Here is a 19,825-nt window from a genome sequence, read left to right as displayed (position 1 = left end):
AAGTAAAATATATTTTTAAAAATGTACTCATGATATACATACTGTTATAAAACTTGTTTAATTCTCTTAACAATCTATTTTCCATTTTACAGAGGAGAAAACTGAAGGCCAGGAAGGCACAGAGTTTATCTCAAGCCCTAGCAAGTCAAAGGGGAAAACTAGAATTTGAACCGAAGCAAACTAAACCCAGAGCCTCTGCTCTCAATCATGGTGCTAAGAAATTACATTTATAATATTTACATGCTTAAATAACATTATGTTAACCAGACCTACCAAGTATATTTAATCAATTTTCTATTGTTGGAAATTCACTTATTTTTCCCAGTTTTTACTATTATTCAACATATTGCACTGATTATTCTTGATCATACATCTTTGAGCACTCATTCAAAAATTTTAAGGCAAAATTTCTCAAAATGAAATTGCTGAGTTACATGGCTTTCTATTGATACATTTTCAAATTGCCTTCCAATATACTCTGTCAACAGTTTATAAGAGTGCCCTTTACTCCTTTGAAACTATGGGATTTTTTTTTTAACTTTTGCCAATCAGGCAAAAAATGGGAACTCCATGTCTTAAACATTCTTTGATTATTGGGGCAGAGTATTTCCACAGGTTCATTGGCCATTTACCTTTCTTTCTTTCTCTTTCTTGCTTGCTTGCTTGCTTTTAATGGCCTATTTGTGTACTGGATCTACTTCTTAAAGTAAGATTTTCATTACACTGTACAAACACTAAACATATACATTATACATACACTATAACATACATATAGAAAAGGAAACAAATTGGGGCGCCTGGGTGGTGCAGCCTGTTAAGCAACCAACTCTAGATTTCAGCTCAGGTGATGATCTCATGGTTTGTGAGTTCGAGCCCCACATTGGGCTGGGTGCTGACAGCATGGAGCCTGCTTGGGATTCTCTTTCCCTCTCTCTCTGCCCCTCCCCTGTTCACGCATACACTGTCTCTCTCTCACTCTCAAAAGAAATAAACTTAAAAAAAAGAAAAGGAAACAAATTGTAATTATAGAACCCTATGAAGTTTCAAAAAGTGAACACACGTATTAACTGCATCAAGATAAAAAAAAAAAAAACAATACAGACAGCACCTAAGAAGTCCCTTTGTGCCCCCTTCTAGTCACCATCTATTTCTCTTGAAAGGTAATTACTACCCTATGCATTCTCAGCAGGGATGTTGTTACTCCCGACAGTGACCACCTGTTCTTGGAGGGAGGGCAGATAACTTACTCTGTGTATAAGGTACAGATATCCATGACCTCATTAAACAGGTGGTTATTATATATGCAATGTTAAAATACCACGGGAAGCAGTGATAAAGAACAAAAGATGGAGAAACATCACGCTATCCTGACTGTAAAGTTTTGCTCTTTTGCACGTTGTCAAAATCTTGGCCCACTTCTTCTAATTTTGTTGTTTGACTTTTAACTTCGTGGACATGACTTTTACATACAGGAGTTTAAATGCTTCATTTCGTTGGCTCTTCTCTCTTATGATTTCTGGGAGTGCCTTCTCCGGTTCTCCTGAGCATGAGAACACAGTAGACAACTATCTGAATCAGGCTTGACAAATCTGAAGGGCAAGTAGTTGTGCCTAGAGGTTGGGCTGGGAACAAGCTTCCTTTCCTCTAACAGGGAAAAGTACCTGTTTTCCATGGACATGGGTGGCCTGTGTTGCATGGTGTCAGTCTGGGAGTCATTTAAAGTGGATCCCTCCCTCTAAGAGGACATTCTTCTGGGTAAGGTGAATTAGGTGAGATGAATTCTGCTGGAGGTTATTATGGGTAGAACTGAAATATGATCAAGTGACAAGCTATGGAAGAGGCTGCTATGGTCTGAATGTTTGTGTCTCCCCCAAATTTATATTGGAAACCTAATGCCCAAAGTGATGGTGATAATAGGTGAGGCCTTTGGGAAGTGATTAGGTCAGAAAGATGAAGCCCTCATAAATAGGATCGGTGTTCTTATAAAAGAGGTCCCAGACAATTGGCTCATCCCTTCCACTACGTGAGGATATAACCAAAAGTTTGCAACATGGAAGAGTGCCCTCACTTGACCATGCTGGCAGTCTCTAGAATGGTGAGCAATGAACTTTATTGTTTATGAGTCACATAGTCTGTGATATTTTGTTATAGCAGCTTGATTGGACTAACACAGAGGCATTGCACATATCAGAGGAGCTACAGCCTGATAGTCCTAGCAGGGCCCTTACCAAGGAAAGCAGAAAAGTACATTTTGTATTTGAATTGTTGGAGTCCTTTTCCTGTGTTCATTTGTTCATTTATTCATCACCTCACTTACTCATTCAGTTTTGATTTTATTTATGTAGTTATTTCTGGTGGTGGTGGTCATTCTTATTTTTTATATTTCAATCTCAAATGCATTTGCAATTTACACAAGTGTAATTTACTTAGATATAATACATGAAGTAGGAATCTAACTTATTTCCTTATATGATCAGCCATTTATCATGACACTAATTATGACATAATTGGTCCTTTTCCAACTGATATGAAAAATCATTCTTTTAAATTTTTTTTTTTTTTTTGAGATAGAGTATGGGAGCAGGGGAGAGGGGCAAAGGGAGAGAAAAAGAGAGAATTTTTTTTTTTTTAACATTTATTTATTTTGGAGATAGAGAGACAGACTGGGGGAGGGGCAGAGAGAGATAGGGAGACACAGAATCCAAAGCAGACTCTAGGCTCTGAGCCTGTCAGCACAGAGCCCGACGTGGGACTCAAACCCACAAAGTGCAGGATCATGACCTGGGCTGAAGTCAGACATTCAACCGACTGAGCCACCCAGGTGCCCCAAAAAAGAGAGAATCTTAAGCAGGCTCCATGCTCAGCACGGAGCCCAATCGATACAGGGCTTGATCCCATGACCCTAGGATCATGACCTGAGCCAAAATCAAGAGTTGGATGCTCAAAGGACTGAGCCACCCATGTGTCCCAAAGTTGTTTTTATTGTCTACAAATAAGTGTGCCAAGTGTGCCTGTCTCTAGACTTCCACTTCCACTTCCCGACCTCTTCACCCTGTCCATTAATGTCATTAGGAATGTGTTCAGTTTACATACTCATTTGGTGAAGAACTGATATAGAAGTATAACACTGAGGGGTTCCTGGGTGGCTCAGTCGGTTGAGCGTCTGACTCTTGGTTTCAGCTCAGGCCATGATCTCACACTTTGTGAGATCAAGGCCCGGGTGGGTCTCTGCGCTGACCGCGTGGAGCATACTTGGGATTCTCTTCCTCTCTCTCTGCCCCTCCCCTGCTCATGTGCTCACACGGACATGCCCTCTCTCTTTCTAAATAAGCAAACAAACAAACAAACAAACATTTAAAAACAAATATAACACTGAGTCATTACCTTCTAGGATATGTTATCTCTAATTTTTTCAAGTCTTCTTTTAAGTTTTTTACAAAATTTTTACAGTTTTCTTCAAAGTTTCTAGACATTTTGAACATAAGTTCATTCCCTAGGTGTTTGCTAGTTTTGTTCATACTTATGAATAGTATAATTTCTCTAATATATCTTCTTACTGATTATTGATTATTGGCTTTATGAATTTTATTTTGTTATTAAAATTTTTTTAATTGTTTATTTATTTTTCAGAGAGAGACAGCATGAGCAGGGTAGGGACAGAGAGAGAGGGAGACACAGAATCTGAAGTAGGCTAAAGGCTCTGAGCTGTCAGCACAGAGCCCGACATGGGGCTCGAACTCACAAAGCGCATGATCATGACCTGAGACAAAGTTGGATGCTTAACCAACTGTGTCACCCAGCCGTCCCAGATACTTATTATTTCTAATAAATTTTTTGCTATTTAAATACGTAAAATGGAAGAAAGTAGACCAAAACTCTGTCCCTCCTTCTCAGCTCCCTCTTATCTCTGTGGTGGCCCCAAGACAGAGCCCCTCCAGAGGTCCCCTTTGCTCCTCACAGATCACAGCTTGAAAACCAGAGAGGTGAACAATCAAATCATCTAGCAATAATGGTTAATTTACCTCTTATTATACCTATACTTCTTATTCTCTCACATGATGGTCATTCAATAAATATTTATTGACTTAAAGAATGAAAAGTGAATGAATATTATGTTGTCTAGTACTTCCAAATATTAAAGATGGTAAAACACATCTTCATCTTTTTTCTGACTTTAAAGTGAAAGCTTCTAGTGTCTCATCATGAAATGTAGTACAGTTTCTTTGTTTGAAGTATTTTTTTATTGCATTCTAGAATCTCCTATTTTTATTCTATTAAAATTTGTGTAAGGAATATTATAAATGCTTAGTGATATCTATCAAGATAATCGTGTTTTCTTCTTGGATCTTCCTTTTTTAAAACAAATGTTTATTTTATTTATCTTGAGAGAGAGAGAGCAGGAGATAGGAAAAGAGAGGGAGAGAGAGAATCCCAAGCGGGTTCCACGTTGTCAGTGCAGAGTCCAACACAGGGCTCAAACTCACAAACCATAAGATCATGACTTGAGCTGAAATCAAGAGGGACGCTTAACCAACTGAGCCATCCAGGGGCCCCTTTGGATCTTTCAATATCATGAATTGCTTTATTATTGGGCTAATGATCCTCATAGTCCCTGAAGGGGACTTGATCCTAGCATCTTGATCCTAGCATCTTGATCCTAGCATCTTGTTATTTGAATACACTGTTGGATTTGCAATGTCAGTTGCTTACATTTTTTTTTTTTTTTTACTAAGTAATACTGCCTTCAATTTTCCTTTTATTAAATGCTTGTTTGTCAGATTTTGTTCAGTGGTCATCAACTCTGGTTGCTGCTCATGAAAATCACTTCTAGTGACTTATTAAAATACAGATGCCTTAGTCCAATAGAAACTGTCCTTCTCTAATTTGTAAGTTTCTGTTTTTATTTTTAATAATTCAATACTTCTGTTTTCCTTTTATTCCTTACTGCATGAATAGCTTATTTTACTAGCTTCAATCTTTCTTCTTAAAGAAAAAGCTGGACCCTATGGTGTTCTCATAGTTGTTAGTTGCATGTTTAAAGCAATGTAAATGTAAGTTCATTTCCCTTTTGATTCAAGAACCTTTTAGGAAAGGGCTTTAAAGTCTTCCAGAGGTTTTAAAACAAGGAATTGTTTCTAATTTTGTTATTTACTTTTAGCTTTATTTCACTGTGATCCAAGAATGTGACCCCTGTAGATTCTATGTTTTGGAATTTAAAGAGGTTTTCTTTGTTGCATAAAATATGGTAAATTTTTTTGTGAAAATTCAGTAACTATTTAGAAAGATGAATTATGCTGGTAATATGTTTTAGGGCTCATAATTCAATATATAAATATTAAATGAAGCTCAATAGTTAAATTGTTAGTGCCCTTTATGTTTTATATCTTCCTTCCTTTCCCCTGCCTTCCTTTCTTCTCCCTCCCTCCCTCCCTCCCTCCCTCCCTCCTTCTCTCTCTCCCTCCCTCCCTTCCTTCCTCCTTTACTTTTCAAGGACTGGGAGGTACTTTGTGGTCTCCTATCACTATTTTATTTTTCTTTCTTTTGTTTCTAATAAGCCTGTGGAATGTTAAATTGACCCACATGACTTTCAAAGCCTCCCATAGTTCATTATTTTAATTTCCAGGTGTACAGAAAAATAGTGTTACTTGATTCATAGAGGACTTAGGAGTTGTATCTATCTTCATTATGGGCTCTCCACATCATTTTTATAAGGTGAGTCTCTTATTGTGTTTAATGGCTAATAACTTTAAGCTAATCTTCTGCTTTCCTTTTTGTTTCCATTTGCGCCACACGTTACGTTGTTTGTCTATTTTTTAAAGTTTAGCTTCTTCTTTACTCTTCAGCTTAATTCATATGAAAGAAGAATGAGCAATTATATAATTACTTTCCCCCAGTACACAGTACAGTCCACACATGACATAGTGTGACATGACACTAAACAGCAGCACGTCATTTCACCTCTTAAAAACAGCATTTGCAATTGTGTACATATGAGTCTGGAAATGTTTCATTACTTATCGTTACTTGCAGCTCGGTGTATTTTGGGCTCAGTTCTAATATTTGCAGGTGCAGATCAGGCAAACAACCTTACTCCTGGGCTCTCTCTTTGTTGCCCTTTTTACTGACTGGACCTCCCTCTTGGGCTCTGAGTGCATTGGTGGTGGGTGCAGCAGGCAGGTGAGAGGCAAGTGTCTGGCTGAGATCTATCTACTTTTCATCCTTTGGAAGAACTTTTTTATTATTATTTTTTTAACATTTATTTATTATTGAGAACAGAGAGACAGAGCATGAGCATGGGAGGGGCAGAGAGAGGAGGAGACACAGAATCCAAAGCAGGCTCCAGGCTCTGAGCTATCAGCACAGAGCCCGACGTGGGGCCTGAACTCACAAGCCGCAAGATCATGACCTGAGCCGAAGTCAGATGCTTAACCAACTGAGCCACCCAGGTGACCCTGGAAGAACTTTAACTTACGTGTGTTTGTTTTTATTACAGCACATAGTTGAGTTTGGGTTTTTGGCCAAATCTCAGTCGTTTGCTTTCATTGGGCAAATACGGTCTTCTTAACATATTTTTGGCCAAAATACCATGTGTGGTCTTCTATCCTTCCACAATGCTTCAAATACTTCCTCTTGATTTCGTTTTTGTTTAGTTTTCTATTTTGTAATATGATTCTGTGTGCTTTCCCACTTGAACACTGGAAACTATTTTTAAAAGCTCTGGGGAAGTACTCTTAAGTGATTAAATGTTCCTAAACTTTTACTTTGGGTTCCTTAAGAAGTATTTTTGGTTACTAAATTGGTAAGCCTCTTTGGTCCCAAATTTTCATTGATAATCCACTGGTACTGTTGACCATTCTCTTAAGACTAGATAGCCTATGTTGTTCAAAAGTTATTTGCATTTCTTGAAATAAATGGTATTCAACATTACACTACTACATTCTTGTGTGTTATGCTAAGGTTACTGTTTATGTTGCAGAATACTTTCAAAGGTACCCTGTTTATTTATTTATTTTTTGACTGCTCATATCCACCCTCGTTATCAGTTCTTCCTTTTGCCTAAAATTAGTGTGGGTCGCTTCTATTTTGCTCTCTCACTGTTTCCTTGAAAATTGTTAAAATCTTCTTTCCAGAGCTCAAGCTGGAGACTAAGTGAAGCAAGTAAAAGCCCAGTGATTCCGAAGGCTGAGCAAAGAGAGAAAAAACTTAGGCTGCAGGCAGTCCAAACTGGGATCTTCATCTCTGACTGGCTTCTCTGGGCTCGGTGACTCTGCAGAAGCAGGGACTCCTATTCCGTATCTGGCCCCCTACAGGACACAAACCATTGCCCTTGTCAGGCTGCCTCCTGTTAGCTTCTGCTGGCTGTGATTGGAAAGTGTTCTGTCTCAAATGTGTTTTCTGTCTGGTTCTTTAACAGTCCCAGTGCTGGGTGTCACTAGCACCAGAGGAAACATCCCCAAAGCTTACTGACTCCATGTCTCTTAGGATTGGGGGTATTCTTCCAGTCTCTGCCTACCCCCGCCAGATGGGCGACCCAGTTCTGCTAAGTGATTGACGTAGAAACTTCCTCTATACTCTGCTTATGCCTCTTGCCTCAAATGAAGATAAATAAGATGCCTTTCTTTTTTTTTTTTCTTTTTTAATATATGAAATTTACTGTCAAATTGGTTTCCATACAACACCCAGTGCTCATCCCAAAAGGTGCCCTCCTCAATACCCATCACCCACCCTGCCCTCCCTTCCACCCCCCATCAACCCTCAGTTTGTTCTCAGTTTTTAACAGTCTCTTATGCTTTGGCTCTCTCCCACTCTAACCTCTTTTTTTTTTTTTTTCTTCCCCTCCCCCATGGGTTTCTGTTACGTTTCTCAGGATCCACATAAGAGTGAAACCATATGGTATCTGTCTTTCTCTGTATGGCTTATTTCACTTAGCATCACACTCTCCAGTTCCATCCACGTTGCTACAAAAGGCCATATTTCATTTTTTCTCATTGCCACGTAGTATTCCATTGTGTATATAAACCACAATTTCTTTATCCATTCATCAGTTGATGGACATTTAGGCTCTTTCCATAGTTTGGCTATTGTTGAGAGTGCTGCTATAAACATTGGGGTACAAGTGCCCCTATGCATCAGTACTCCTGTATCCCTTGGATAAATTCCTAGCAGTGCTATTGCTGGGTCATAGGGTAGGTCTATTTTTAATTTTCTGAGGAACCTCCACACTGCTTTCCAGAGCGGCTGCACCAATTTGCATTCCCACCAACAGTGCAAGAGGGTTCCTGTTTCTCCACATCCTCTCCAGCATCTGTAGTCTCCTGATTTCTTCATTTTGGCCACTCTGACTGGCGTGAGGTGGTATCTGAGTGTGGTTTTGATTTGTATTTCCCTGATAAGGAGCGACGTTGAACATCTTTTCATGTGCCTGTTGGCCATCCGGATGTCTTCTTTAGAGAAGTGTCTATTCATGTTTTCTGCCCATTTCTTCACTGGGTTATTTGTTTTTCGGGTGTGGAGTTTGATGAACTCTTTATAGATTTTGGATACTAGCCCTTTGTCCGATGTGTCATTTGCAAATATCTTTTCCCATTCCATTGGTTGCCTTTTAGTTTTGTTGGTTGTTTCCTTTGCTGTGCAGAAGCTTTTTATCTTCATAAGGTCCCAGTAATTCACTTTTGCTTTTAATTCCCTTGCCTTTGGGGATGTGCCGAGTAAGAGATTGCTACGGCTGAGGTCAGAGAGGTCTTTTCCTGCTTTCTCCTCTAAGGTTTTGATGGTTTCCTGTCTCACATTCAGGTCCTTTATCCATTTTGAGTTTATTTTTGTGAATGGTGTGAGAAAGTTGTCTAGTTTCAACCTTCTGCATGTTGCTGTCCAGTTCTCCCAGCACCATTTGTTAAAGAGACTGTCTTTTTTCCATTGGATGTTCTTTCCTGCTTTGTCAAAGATGAGTTGGCCATACGTTTGTGGGTCTAGTTCTGGGGTTTCTATTCTATTCCATTGGTCTATGTGTCTGTTTTTATGCCAATACCATGCTGTCTTGATGATGACAGCTTTGTAGTAGAGGCTAAAGTCTGGGATTGTGATGCCTCCTGCTTTGGTCTTCTTCTTCAAAATTACTTTGGCTATTCGGGGCCTTTTGTGGTTCCATATGAATTTTAGGATTGCTTGTTCTAGTTTCGAGAAGAATGCTGGTGCAATTTTGATTGGGATTGCATTGAATGTGTAGATAGCTTTGGGTAGTATTGACATTTTGACAATATTTATTCTTCCAATCCATGAGCAGGGAATGTCTTTCCATTTCTTTATATCTTCTTCAATTACCTGCATAAGCTTTCTATAGTTTTCAGCATACAGATCTTTTACATCTTTGGTTAGATTTATTCCTAGATATTTTATGCTTCTTGGTGCAATTGTGAATGGGATCAGTTTCTTCATTTGTCTTTCTGTTGCTTCATTGTTAGTGTATAAGAATGCAACTGATTTCTGCACATTGATTTTGTATCCTGCAACTTTGCTGAATTCATGTATCAGTTCTAGCAGACTTTTGGTGGAGTCTATCGGATTTTCCATGTATAATATCATGTCATCTGCAAAAAGCGAAAGCTTGACTTCATCTTTGCCAATTTTGATGCCTTTGATTTCCTTTTGTTGTCTGATTGCTGATGCTAGAACTTCCAACACTATGGTAAACAACAGCGGTGAGAGTGGGCATCCCTGTCGTGTTCCTGATCTCAGGGAAAAAGCTCTCAGTTTTTCCCCGTTGAGGATGATGTTAGCTGTGGGCTTTTCATAAATGGCCTTTATGATCTTTAAGTATGTTCCTTCTATCCCGACTTTCTCAAGGGTTTTTATTAAGAAAGGGTGCTGGATTTTGTCAAAGGCCTTTTCTGCATCGATTGACAGGATCATATGGTTCTTCTCTTTTTTTTTGTTAATGTGATGTATCACGTTGATCAATTTGCGAATGTTGAACCAGCCCTGCATCCCAGGAATGAATCCCACTTGATCATGGTGAATAATTCTTTTTATATGTTGTTGAATTCGATTTGCTAGTATCTTATTGAGAATTTTTGAAGATGCCTTTCTTAAAAAATCTGGGCAAACACTTATAAACTCTGGATCTTTAGCTAAATGTTTATTGAATGGATGGATTAAAAGGTTACTTTGTTCAACTTGAATTGTTCTTTGTTGCATGGGTCTGAATAATTACATGTTTTTAATGCCCTTCTGTCAACTGGTTATCTAAGAGGGGCACATGGCTCATTTTCCATTAATGGTAAATCCCTTTTTAGTAGATTTACCTTGGATTCTTAGGCTGGCCTGAAACTGACCTGGGGAACCTTGCATACATTATTCTGGATGGGAAACTGCTGCTATAGAAGCTGAGCTGGACTGGGAGGTAGTATAGTCAATAAGCCACTAGGGGCACATTATTCAGTCACTATGATCCTGTTTCCTCCTCTAGAAGATGAAATAACATCACCCGTGCCACCTCCTAGAGCAAAGAACTTTTGTGAAGAATAAATGAGATGATATAGAAGAAAACAATGTGTCAGAAATATGGCAAGACACTCTAGAGGGGCAAGCCTGCATCGCTTTTTCCCCCTGAGGTGGAAAGGGCCACAAGTTTCCTTCTCACAGATTTCACTCCTTTGAATAAGAGAAAAAATGTTTCAGCTAAGAGAGAAACAAATAGGCAGACAACTTGGCCAATTCAATCCCTCCCTTTATAAAGCTTATGTTTTAGCAGCAGCGATGGGCAATATCCAAATACAAAAGCAAGATCAGTGATGGTCATCATTAAGAAAAGTGGAAGGAAGAGCAAAATCTAAATGAAAAGTTGTTCAACGGATATACAACTTTAGTCATGAAAGAAGAATAAGTTCTAGAGATCTGCTGTACAACATAGTGCCTGTAATTAACAATACTGCATAGTGCTCTGTAGAAATTTATTGAAAGTGTGGATCTCATGCTAAATGTTCTTACCATAAGAAGTGGGGACACAAAAAACTTTCTGAGGTGATGGATATGTTTATTACCTTGGTTGTGGTGATGGTTTCAGGGTATCTATGTATCCAAACCCATCAAATTGTATACATTAAATAAGTATAGTTTTAAAAAGTATCAATTATACTTCACTAAAGCTGTTTAAAAAAAAAATAAAAGTGGGAGAAAAGACCCAGAAAAGGACCAGATGGAAGGGGCACCATAGTGTTATTTTAGATAATGTGGTCAGGAAAGATCCATTTTTATTTATTCTGGAGAATTAAAACCTATAATTAATAAATTGTCTGGCAAGAGCATAATGCTTGAAATTTCCAAAAAGACCTTCAGATACTTTTTTCTTTTTGCATTTTATAACAGCTTTTTGAGGTACACAATCTAGGTATGATTCAAGTTCAAGAAGTTACCACAAGGAATCTGAGACCCAACTGGACAAACTTTCAAAACAGTGAACATACATACCCATTTCATGTCTGGTGCTGGCCACACCTAAGCCATATTGCTCTAAAACATCCTTTACTGTCTTCATAGATTCATCATAACTGGCAGCCAGGCCAAGGAAGTTATATGAGCCCATGTTGATCACATCTTTAATGATTCTTCCAGTAAACCTGCAGAGAGAAGAGCACAAAGGGCATTCTCATTTAACATCATCTAGTGTTCCATAAAAGACTTTTACAAGGAGATCTTGGGTCTGGGCCAAATCATATATTTTCTTTTTCCTTTCTGACATGCACTGCTGTCGACACAAAGGGGTCCACCCTTCGAGGACAGTAACCCCATATTGAAGCTGGGCAAAGCATTGGAAAAAGGTATCCCAAGTCATGGAATATTACTAGGCCCTGATTTTCCTTGAGCACTTGCTTCTGTGACACCTGTGCTCTTGTTTACATTCCGGCAAGAACTTTCTAAGTGAGAAAGAGCCGTGGTCATCACTGTCTCCTTCAGCAAGAAGTAGGGGTGGGGTATAATCTGTCAATAAAGCTGAAGAGGCTCTTCCTGGCTGGTTCTGTGTGTCCTGCACCTTCTGACACAGGCTTTACTTTAATTGTAATATAAAACAGCAACCTTGGCAACTGAATTACCATGACTGCCCCAATGGCATTATGAGGGCTTGCAAAGGGCTCCATGATGGAAGACCAGTGGCTTCCATGATTTGGCTTTTATCAGATCTGTAATCTGGGGCCCCCGCCAGGATTTCCTGGAAAGTAATTCCTTCAACTAAGCCCCTCCAGAAGGCTGTCTCACCGAAATGTCCAGTTGTAGTCATCTGACACCCTCTCCATCACGTCGAACAGAGCCGATGGGGCGCTGCAGATGGGCCGGTTCCAGTTGTCTCTGATTCTCATGTACAGGTTCCGTGTGTAAAAGTTCTCAAAGTTTTGATAAAGCGGCACAAAATCCTGTTGTAACAGAGGCAGAAGTTTACCTTTGGTCTTCTGCTTTTTGTACTTTATTTGCATTAGAAGGCTGGCAGAGCCATGCAAATCCTCCATCTGCAAATAGTTTTTGAGCAACGGCCTATCAGTAAGGGGACAGACAGGTGGGTCCACAAATAACTCTGTGAGGCCTCTATTCCCAAAGAGCTTACATTTGAGTGGGAAGAAGTAAAAAAAAATGGGACACATAAAGGTAGCAAGGGTGACAGTGCAATACAAGTCCCAAAATGAGTGGTGGAGACAACGAACCCTGCAGGATTCCATCTGAAAAGTAACAATAGATGTTTCTGTCAAAGGAGTTTAGCTGGAAAAAAGCAGTCAGAGGATAATTCAGTCTTAACTTTTTTGAACATGAATATCCCACTCATGTTTTCAGAAATGTGGATGAACTTGATCTTGGACCTATCGGCACAACTCTTGGCAGTTGGCTGGCTGTCATATAGCCGAGGGCCTAGAAACCTAGTTGACGAGCGTGTGAGGGCACCTGGCTTCTCCCACAGTCGAAGTAATAGCACTGTTTTATTGTACAAAAGGTTATCCATGCATGAGGAGTTCGCAATCTGGCTGAGGCTTAAAGCAAGACATATCTAACTTTTGGTCATCTAACTCCTAATAGTACAAAGCAGAAAATACAAACTTTGGTCTAAGCCAAGTACTTCGGGCATTTGTAAGATTAGATCAAGACAGAGTCACATCTTGCTGGAGGAATGAAGGTAGCTTTATGTAGGAGAGGTCTTGGAGCTGGGCACTGAAGGTGGAGTGAGATTGCTTGGGCAGGGATGCTAGGAAAGGGCACTCAGGATGAATGGATCTGTGCTGGAAATGTAGTGTGTATTTGAGAAAAATGAGGAAAAATAAAACGAGACAGAACTTGTCATGCTGATCAGAACCTATAATGGCTCCCACCTCATTCAGAGTCAAAGCCAAGGTCCTGAGGGGTCTGCTCCCCGTTGCCTTCCCAATCCCATCTGCTTACTCTTCCCTGTGCTATGTTAAGGCTGCAATATCCCATTGGGCACAGAAAGTGGGAACTCAAGTGTCTAGATGAAGAACTCACACATTATCCTGGAGGCAATGGGGAAGCGCTGAATAACTGGGAGGAGTTTTCTTATTCTCCCATTCTCTTTGAGTTCTTCACTCTCCTTCCCTTAATGGAATAGAGCTGATATCCTGAGGGAACAAGGGGGACCAGGGGTAAGGCTTTGTGGAAGACCTTCTTGTGCTACTGGTTTGGTCTACTCATCTCCTGATCTGGTCCATTCCAGAGGAAAATATATAGAATCTGCAGGTTTTGATGGCTGATGGTTGCATCCAAGCCACAGTCTTTTTTGTGACATCATTAGGTTTTCAGTGGCAATGGCATCATTGCTGGGGGGAAATTGTGATTATCTATAAGAAAGAATGTTTATAACCACATACTGGGGGACTATCTGTTGCATGTAAATTTGGAGGATGAAAAGGCAACTCTACTGGTTACATTTGTAAGTTGAAAATCTCATACCAAATGCATTTGTCCTCAAGTAGCTAAGTATCCTGATAGAGGTTATAATAATTATACCCTTTTATGGTCTAACAGGGAAATTAACATATTTTTGAGAGAAAAGGAGATTATGCAATTTCAGGAAAACCTTTTCCAAATGATTTCCTCTTTTTTTTTTTTCCAAACTGTTTACTGATTTATGGATATGGATTACTCCATATCCCTAAATGGATTACTCCATATCCCACAAATGTTATTTGTGTCCTCCTCTTTGTAGCTTTTATTTCTTATTTGAAATGACATCATATAAATTCATACTATCATGAGAAAAGAGAGATGTAGGTCTGTAAGTACTATTTTTGGACTCTGGATGGAATTATAGTTTTAGATTTTTTTTGAGAAATCTTAGTCAAAATACAATAAACAGCTGGTTCAGGAAAACACTTGGTTTTAGGTAGGAAAAAACCCAAATATTATGTCTACAATATTTTTTTAATATATATATATATATTTTTTTTTTTGAGAGAGAAAGAGTGCAAGTGGGGGAGAGGGGCAAAAGGAGAGAGAGGAAAATCCAAGCAGGCTCCATGCTCAGTGCAGAGTCTGATATAGGGCTCAATTCCATGACCCTGGGGTCATGACCTGAGCTGAAATCTAGAGTCAGACTCTCAACCAACTGAGCCACCCACATACCCCTATGTCTACAATATTAAAACACAATTTCAATGTAGAACCACAAGATGATAGAACCACATGTAGAACCACATGATACCAGGGCAGAGGGGACACGGAAATCATAGAGTTCAAATACCCATTAGACATGGGAGGAAAACAGACCCAGCAAGGTGAGTGACTTGAATTCTGGCCAGCCTCTGGCTTCAGTCACTTTCTCAGGAGTCACTTCAGAGTGACTTCAGGCTGGCATCTGCCCCACTTGGCCAAGCTTCCCTCCAAAACATCAGTGGTAACAAAAACCATAACACACAAAATGGAAAGCTAGAGCCAACAGATTGCCAGACCATGGAGGAATGTCCACTCATCATAAGCAACTTGGCATTAACTTGAGGAAACAACCTAGGGCTTTTCATCATTGATGCCTCATAGATGTATGCCATCATAGCCCCTTGAGGGAAGGTGGGAAAACACTCCATGTTGTCCAAACTTTCTGACTCCTGGCTCGGAGATCCAGATTTTCCACCTATGAGGAAACAGGCAGGCAGCTTTCTATTCAGATAAATGCTCTGAGGGCAACATACAGGGATTCTAACTTATTCTGTGGGATCAGAGAAGACTTTTTATCTAGTAGGAATCATCTTCACATTCAGTAGGATTTTTTTATAAATTAAGTACTTGAAACTTTTCTGCCAAAGGGATGGGCCAGTTTTTTAACCATGTAGAGCCATTTCGTTGTGAGTAGTGTGAGTGCTAACCCAGATCTGAAACACAAGCTCGGCAGTCTATGTGTCCCTGAGAGGGAACTACTTAGAATTCAAGGTCTGGTTCAGGGAAGAATTGCCTTCTTTTGCAGCTTTGTCCTGTTCTTTCTCTGTACCTGTGAGGCTTCCTGCCTCTGCATGGGTGTATTTTCACCCCACCCCATTCCTTTGAGTACCAGTGAGGTTTCTTCAGGAGCAGTCAACACCTTCCTAAGGTCAATGTCCTCTAATCTCAGGTAAGCCTCCCACAGCATTTTCGCTCTACCAGAAAATGAAACTGGACTAGATATTGCAAAAACAGGAGCATTGCAAGATATCTTTATCCATCTGTAGATTCAACTTGTCACTTGGCCTACTCACTACCTTTATTTTTCCTCCTGACACAAATGGGTAGATGTGAGAGTGAAATTTGGGCCACAATTGTTTTGGGGGTGTGGAGTGTAGGAGGGTTGAGCAAAATCCAAAAATGCAGGCACAAAAATGTCTTTTGTTTCTACTGCAATATGGCAATCTTTCTTTTTCCACCTTTAAGCTAGTAGGATACTTTATAATTTTCCAAGTGTTATACATATTTCTATCCAACTTTTATAGACGAATCAATGGAAAGTCAGAAAATATGCAAGGAGTCATGAGTTTAATTCCCCAAAACATTTTCTGTAATAATTGAGCATGTACCTCAACAAAACAAACAATGAAATAACTAAGAAGGAAGCCAAATGATGCCAGGAAAAGTAGTAAGAAAGTGATGGAATATAGTTTAGCCCAAGTAGTTTTGTATATGCAGTATAGAGAAACAGAACCTAAAAATTAACAAATAAATGATAACTTGGAAAATGGGTATGTGGGAGAAAGAAACATTATTAAATTCTTCACCTGGTAGGCGGAAGACTCTAGTTAGTGAATAACTATCTAAATTCTAAATATATGTGTTAAAAATTCAAAGAGAACCATTAAAAACTGGTAGGGAGAAATACTATGTACAACTCCCTAACAGTGATGAGAAGAAAAAAATGTACAACAAAGAAAATTCAGTCAAATGTATCAAAGGTATGAAAGGAAAAGTATTTAAAATAAAAAAACCCCAGAAAATGTAAATGTTAAATATAGAGATGGCAGGAATAAGTTTAAACACATGAGTAATTAAAGTATTAGGTTTAACCACAAGGAGTTGCCAATGTCTTTTTCACCTACAAAAACAGCAATTTCCTATGGTTCAAGAAAGTAATTGCTCATAGCTTATATTATTATTTTTTTAAACACAGAAGTTTTCACATGTGTTTTAAAATAAAACTATATGCTGCTTATAAGTGACCTACATTTTCTGAAAACGATGAAGACTGAAATAATGAGATGGCTACTGAAGAAAAGGCAGATGTATAAATACTAATATTGGACAGAGCAGAGTACAAGGAAAAGCAAATCTAGGGAACAAATACACCAAGAACTGTGAGAGCCAGGATTATATATCTGACAGTTACACTGAAATACATAAGAAAAAGAAAAACTGACAAATCCATACGCACAGTGGAAAACATTAATAGTCATTTCTCAGAAATTATAAGCTTGAGTATACAAAAAAAGAAGTAAGTCTAGAGGATTCAAATAACATAATTAGCCCATTTGTTCTAATAGACTTGAAAGACAGTATACAGTTTTTCATGGCGCATATGTAAAGTTACTAGAAATTCCAATACAACTAACTGAGAAGCTGTGGAGCTAAGGAGAGATATTCATTAAGGTGGTAGCAGTTGAAATTAAAATATTAAAATATCAACAGCTTTCCCATATGCCATCAATAACTAATTAGAATATGGGATTCAGAAGGGATCCTGGGTGGCTTCAGTCAGTTAAGCATCTGACTCTTGATATCAGCTCATGTCACGATCTCGCCATAATCTTGCAGGATCAAGCCCTAGGTCAGGCTCCACACTAAGTGTGGAAACTGCTTGGGATTCTCTCTCTCTCTCTCTCTCTCTCTCTCCCTCTCTCTCTTTATCCCTTCCCTGCTCATGCTCTCTCCCAAAATAAATAAATAAACATTTAAAAAATATGGGATAGAGAAAAAAGATAGTATTCAAATAATACCACCATCGAAAACTTGTACCCAAATAATGATCATAAGAGGAAATCTAAGACCTTAGAATAAAGAACATTATAAAATTTTATTAAAGAACATAATAAATATCTAAATAAATAGAGAGTCGTATCATGTTTATTAATGGGAAGACTACTATTCAGGTGTCAAATTTTCCAAAGTTCACCTATACCTATAGATTTAATATTACCAATCAAAATGGCAAGTTATTTTTTTTTAATTCGATGCCTGAAAAGCTAATTCTAAAGTATACACAGAGAAAAAATCTGTAAGAATTACCTAAAAACTTACAAATTTACATGAAAAAATAGACAAATGGATCAATAATTCAAATCAGTGGGTAAAAAAATGCAATTAATTATATTGAGACAATTTAAAAATCTTTAAAAAGAATGTTCTACCTCACACAATACATAGAAATCAATTCCAAGTGAATTTATGGGTTAATGAATAAAAACCACAAATCATAAAAGTACTAAATGACATTGTAGGAAAATTTGTTTTAACTTTAAGAGTAAAAAAATGTCTTCCTAAACATGATTAACTCTCCTTTCCCAAAGAACAAAACTAACAACAAAGAAAAGGAAATGTTAGATACATAGGACTTAAAACAATAAAATGGCTGCATATAACATAGAAAACATTAGAAGCCAAGAAACAGAATTAGAAAAATACCTAAAATCATTTAATAGGCAAATTATTGATATAAGGATATATAGAAAGAGAGATCAGTGAGAAAAAACAATTTAATGAAATTAAGAGCAAGGGATATGAATAGGCAATTCTAGAGGAATACGTCTAAAGCACTAATAATCATGTGAAAACAAGCTTAGTCTCACTGTTAATCAGGAAAATGCAAATCAAGACAAGAACAAAAAATGTTAACCTATGAGAATGGCAAAAGAAAAAATATGTTGATAACATCAACGTGTCAAGCTCTGGTGAAGAGACAAGCACTCCTAGGTACTGCTGACTGGAGTCTAGCTAGGCAAGCTTGTTGAAAGGCAATTTGCCAATCTCTCAGAAGTTAAAGTGTACATTCCTTGAACCCAGAAAGCCACCTCTAGGAATTATCCTTGAATAAATACATATGCTATTCATCGAAGAATTGTTTGAAATAATAAAATAATAAAAAAGGAATATAATCATATATCCACATTATGCAATACCATCATACAAGTATTAAAAGGAATGAGGTAACCTTGTACTGGCATGTAAAGATCTCCAGATAAGAGTTAGGTGAGAAAAAGTAAGTCACACAACAATGTGTATGATATGATCCCATTTATCCCATTTACGAAAGGACAGAGTAAGTGCAAATGAACCTTTGTGTGTAATTACATGCATGAAAAAGACAGGAAGAATGCAAAAAGAGATTGCTTTTGCTCATTATTTCCATAGTAAAAAGGCAAGGAAAAAAAGATACAAGTTTGAGAGGAGACTCTTCATTAGGGCTTGTCATAATTCACCCATGTGACACATTGGCTTAGTATTAATTGGTATAGATAGCAAAGCTCTACCTTATCAAAATCAATTAACTCTGCCTGCCTACTATTTGTAGATTCCTTCTTGCAAAGGGAAGCAGAGAGGCCTATATTGTAAAAGAACTAAACAAATGATTTAACTAACATTTAAATGATATTACGTTGTGTGTGTAATGTGTGTGTGTGTGTGTGTGTGTGTGTGTGTGTGTGTGTACACATAAGTATATATATATGTATTTGTTTGGATAAATGTTGACCTGAGTATTCACTGTATGGGGGCTGTGATCTGATTTTATTGATGGTCTTATTTCACAAAATATTTCTAGAACTATCATTTTGGAGCTGTTACAACCTATGGTACATGCTTCCCTGCTAGGAGAAATTGTGGAAAATATTCATCCCTTGCAGGGCGCATTTGCTTTTTAGAAGCAGTCAGAAGGTATTTGGAACCAAGCCTATTTGGGGATATTGGGGGTTTCACTGGCCAGCAATTTCTGCTGCATTTAAAGCTATTGATTTCTTAGCAATATTTAAATCAAGGAAGTGAGGGAGTGACCATTTGTATGCCCAGGAAAGTCTGAGAAGCATTGTTCTAAAACACTGGTTTCTAACTTTGGCTATACCTGGGAATCATGTGGGAAGCTTTTATGAACCCCACTAAGGGTGCACCACAGGTCAATTCAATCAGAATATTTGCAGGCAAAGCCCAGGTATTAGAGGCTTTTAAAACTTCTCAGGTGATTCCAATGTGCATCCTAGGCCAAGAACCACTGGTCTAATATTACCATCTCACAAGCTGCTGGTTAATATGTTATGTTCCCAGGGAAACCCCAATGAAAGCTCTCTGAGTTTGGACTCACCCAGGTCCAAACAGGAAGACCAGAGCT

At 38.4% G+C, this 19,825-nt stretch overlaps 1 protein-coding gene across 1 annotated transcript in view; it reads right to left on the bottom strand.

The window, feature by feature from the left end:
* SPTLC3 (serine palmitoyltransferase long chain base subunit 3) overlaps positions 1 to 19,825 on the bottom strand; it is a 134,912-nt gene that overhangs the window by 80,009 nt on the left and 35,078 nt on the right. Inside the window, exons 3-4 of the mRNA XM_019462506.2 lie at positions 12,253 to 12,407; positions 11,467 to 11,615 (exon numbers count right to left, since the gene is read on the bottom strand). Coding sequence (XP_019318051.1) covers positions 11,467 to 11,615; positions 12,253 to 12,407 — 304 coding nt within the window. The remainder of the gene's footprint in view (positions 1 to 11,466; positions 11,616 to 12,252; positions 12,408 to 19,825) is intronic.

Source organism: Panthera pardus, unplaced genomic scaffold (genome assembly GCF_024362965.1).
Source record: "Panthera pardus isolate Hobbes unplaced genomic scaffold, ASM2436296v1 HiC_scaffold_25, whole genome shotgun sequence".
Classification (NCBI taxonomy): Eukaryota; Metazoa; Chordata; class Mammalia; order Carnivora; family Felidae; genus Panthera; species Panthera pardus.
The sequence above is the reverse complement of the archived record's forward strand: the minus strand, read 5'-3'. Positions and strand labels throughout refer to the sequence as shown.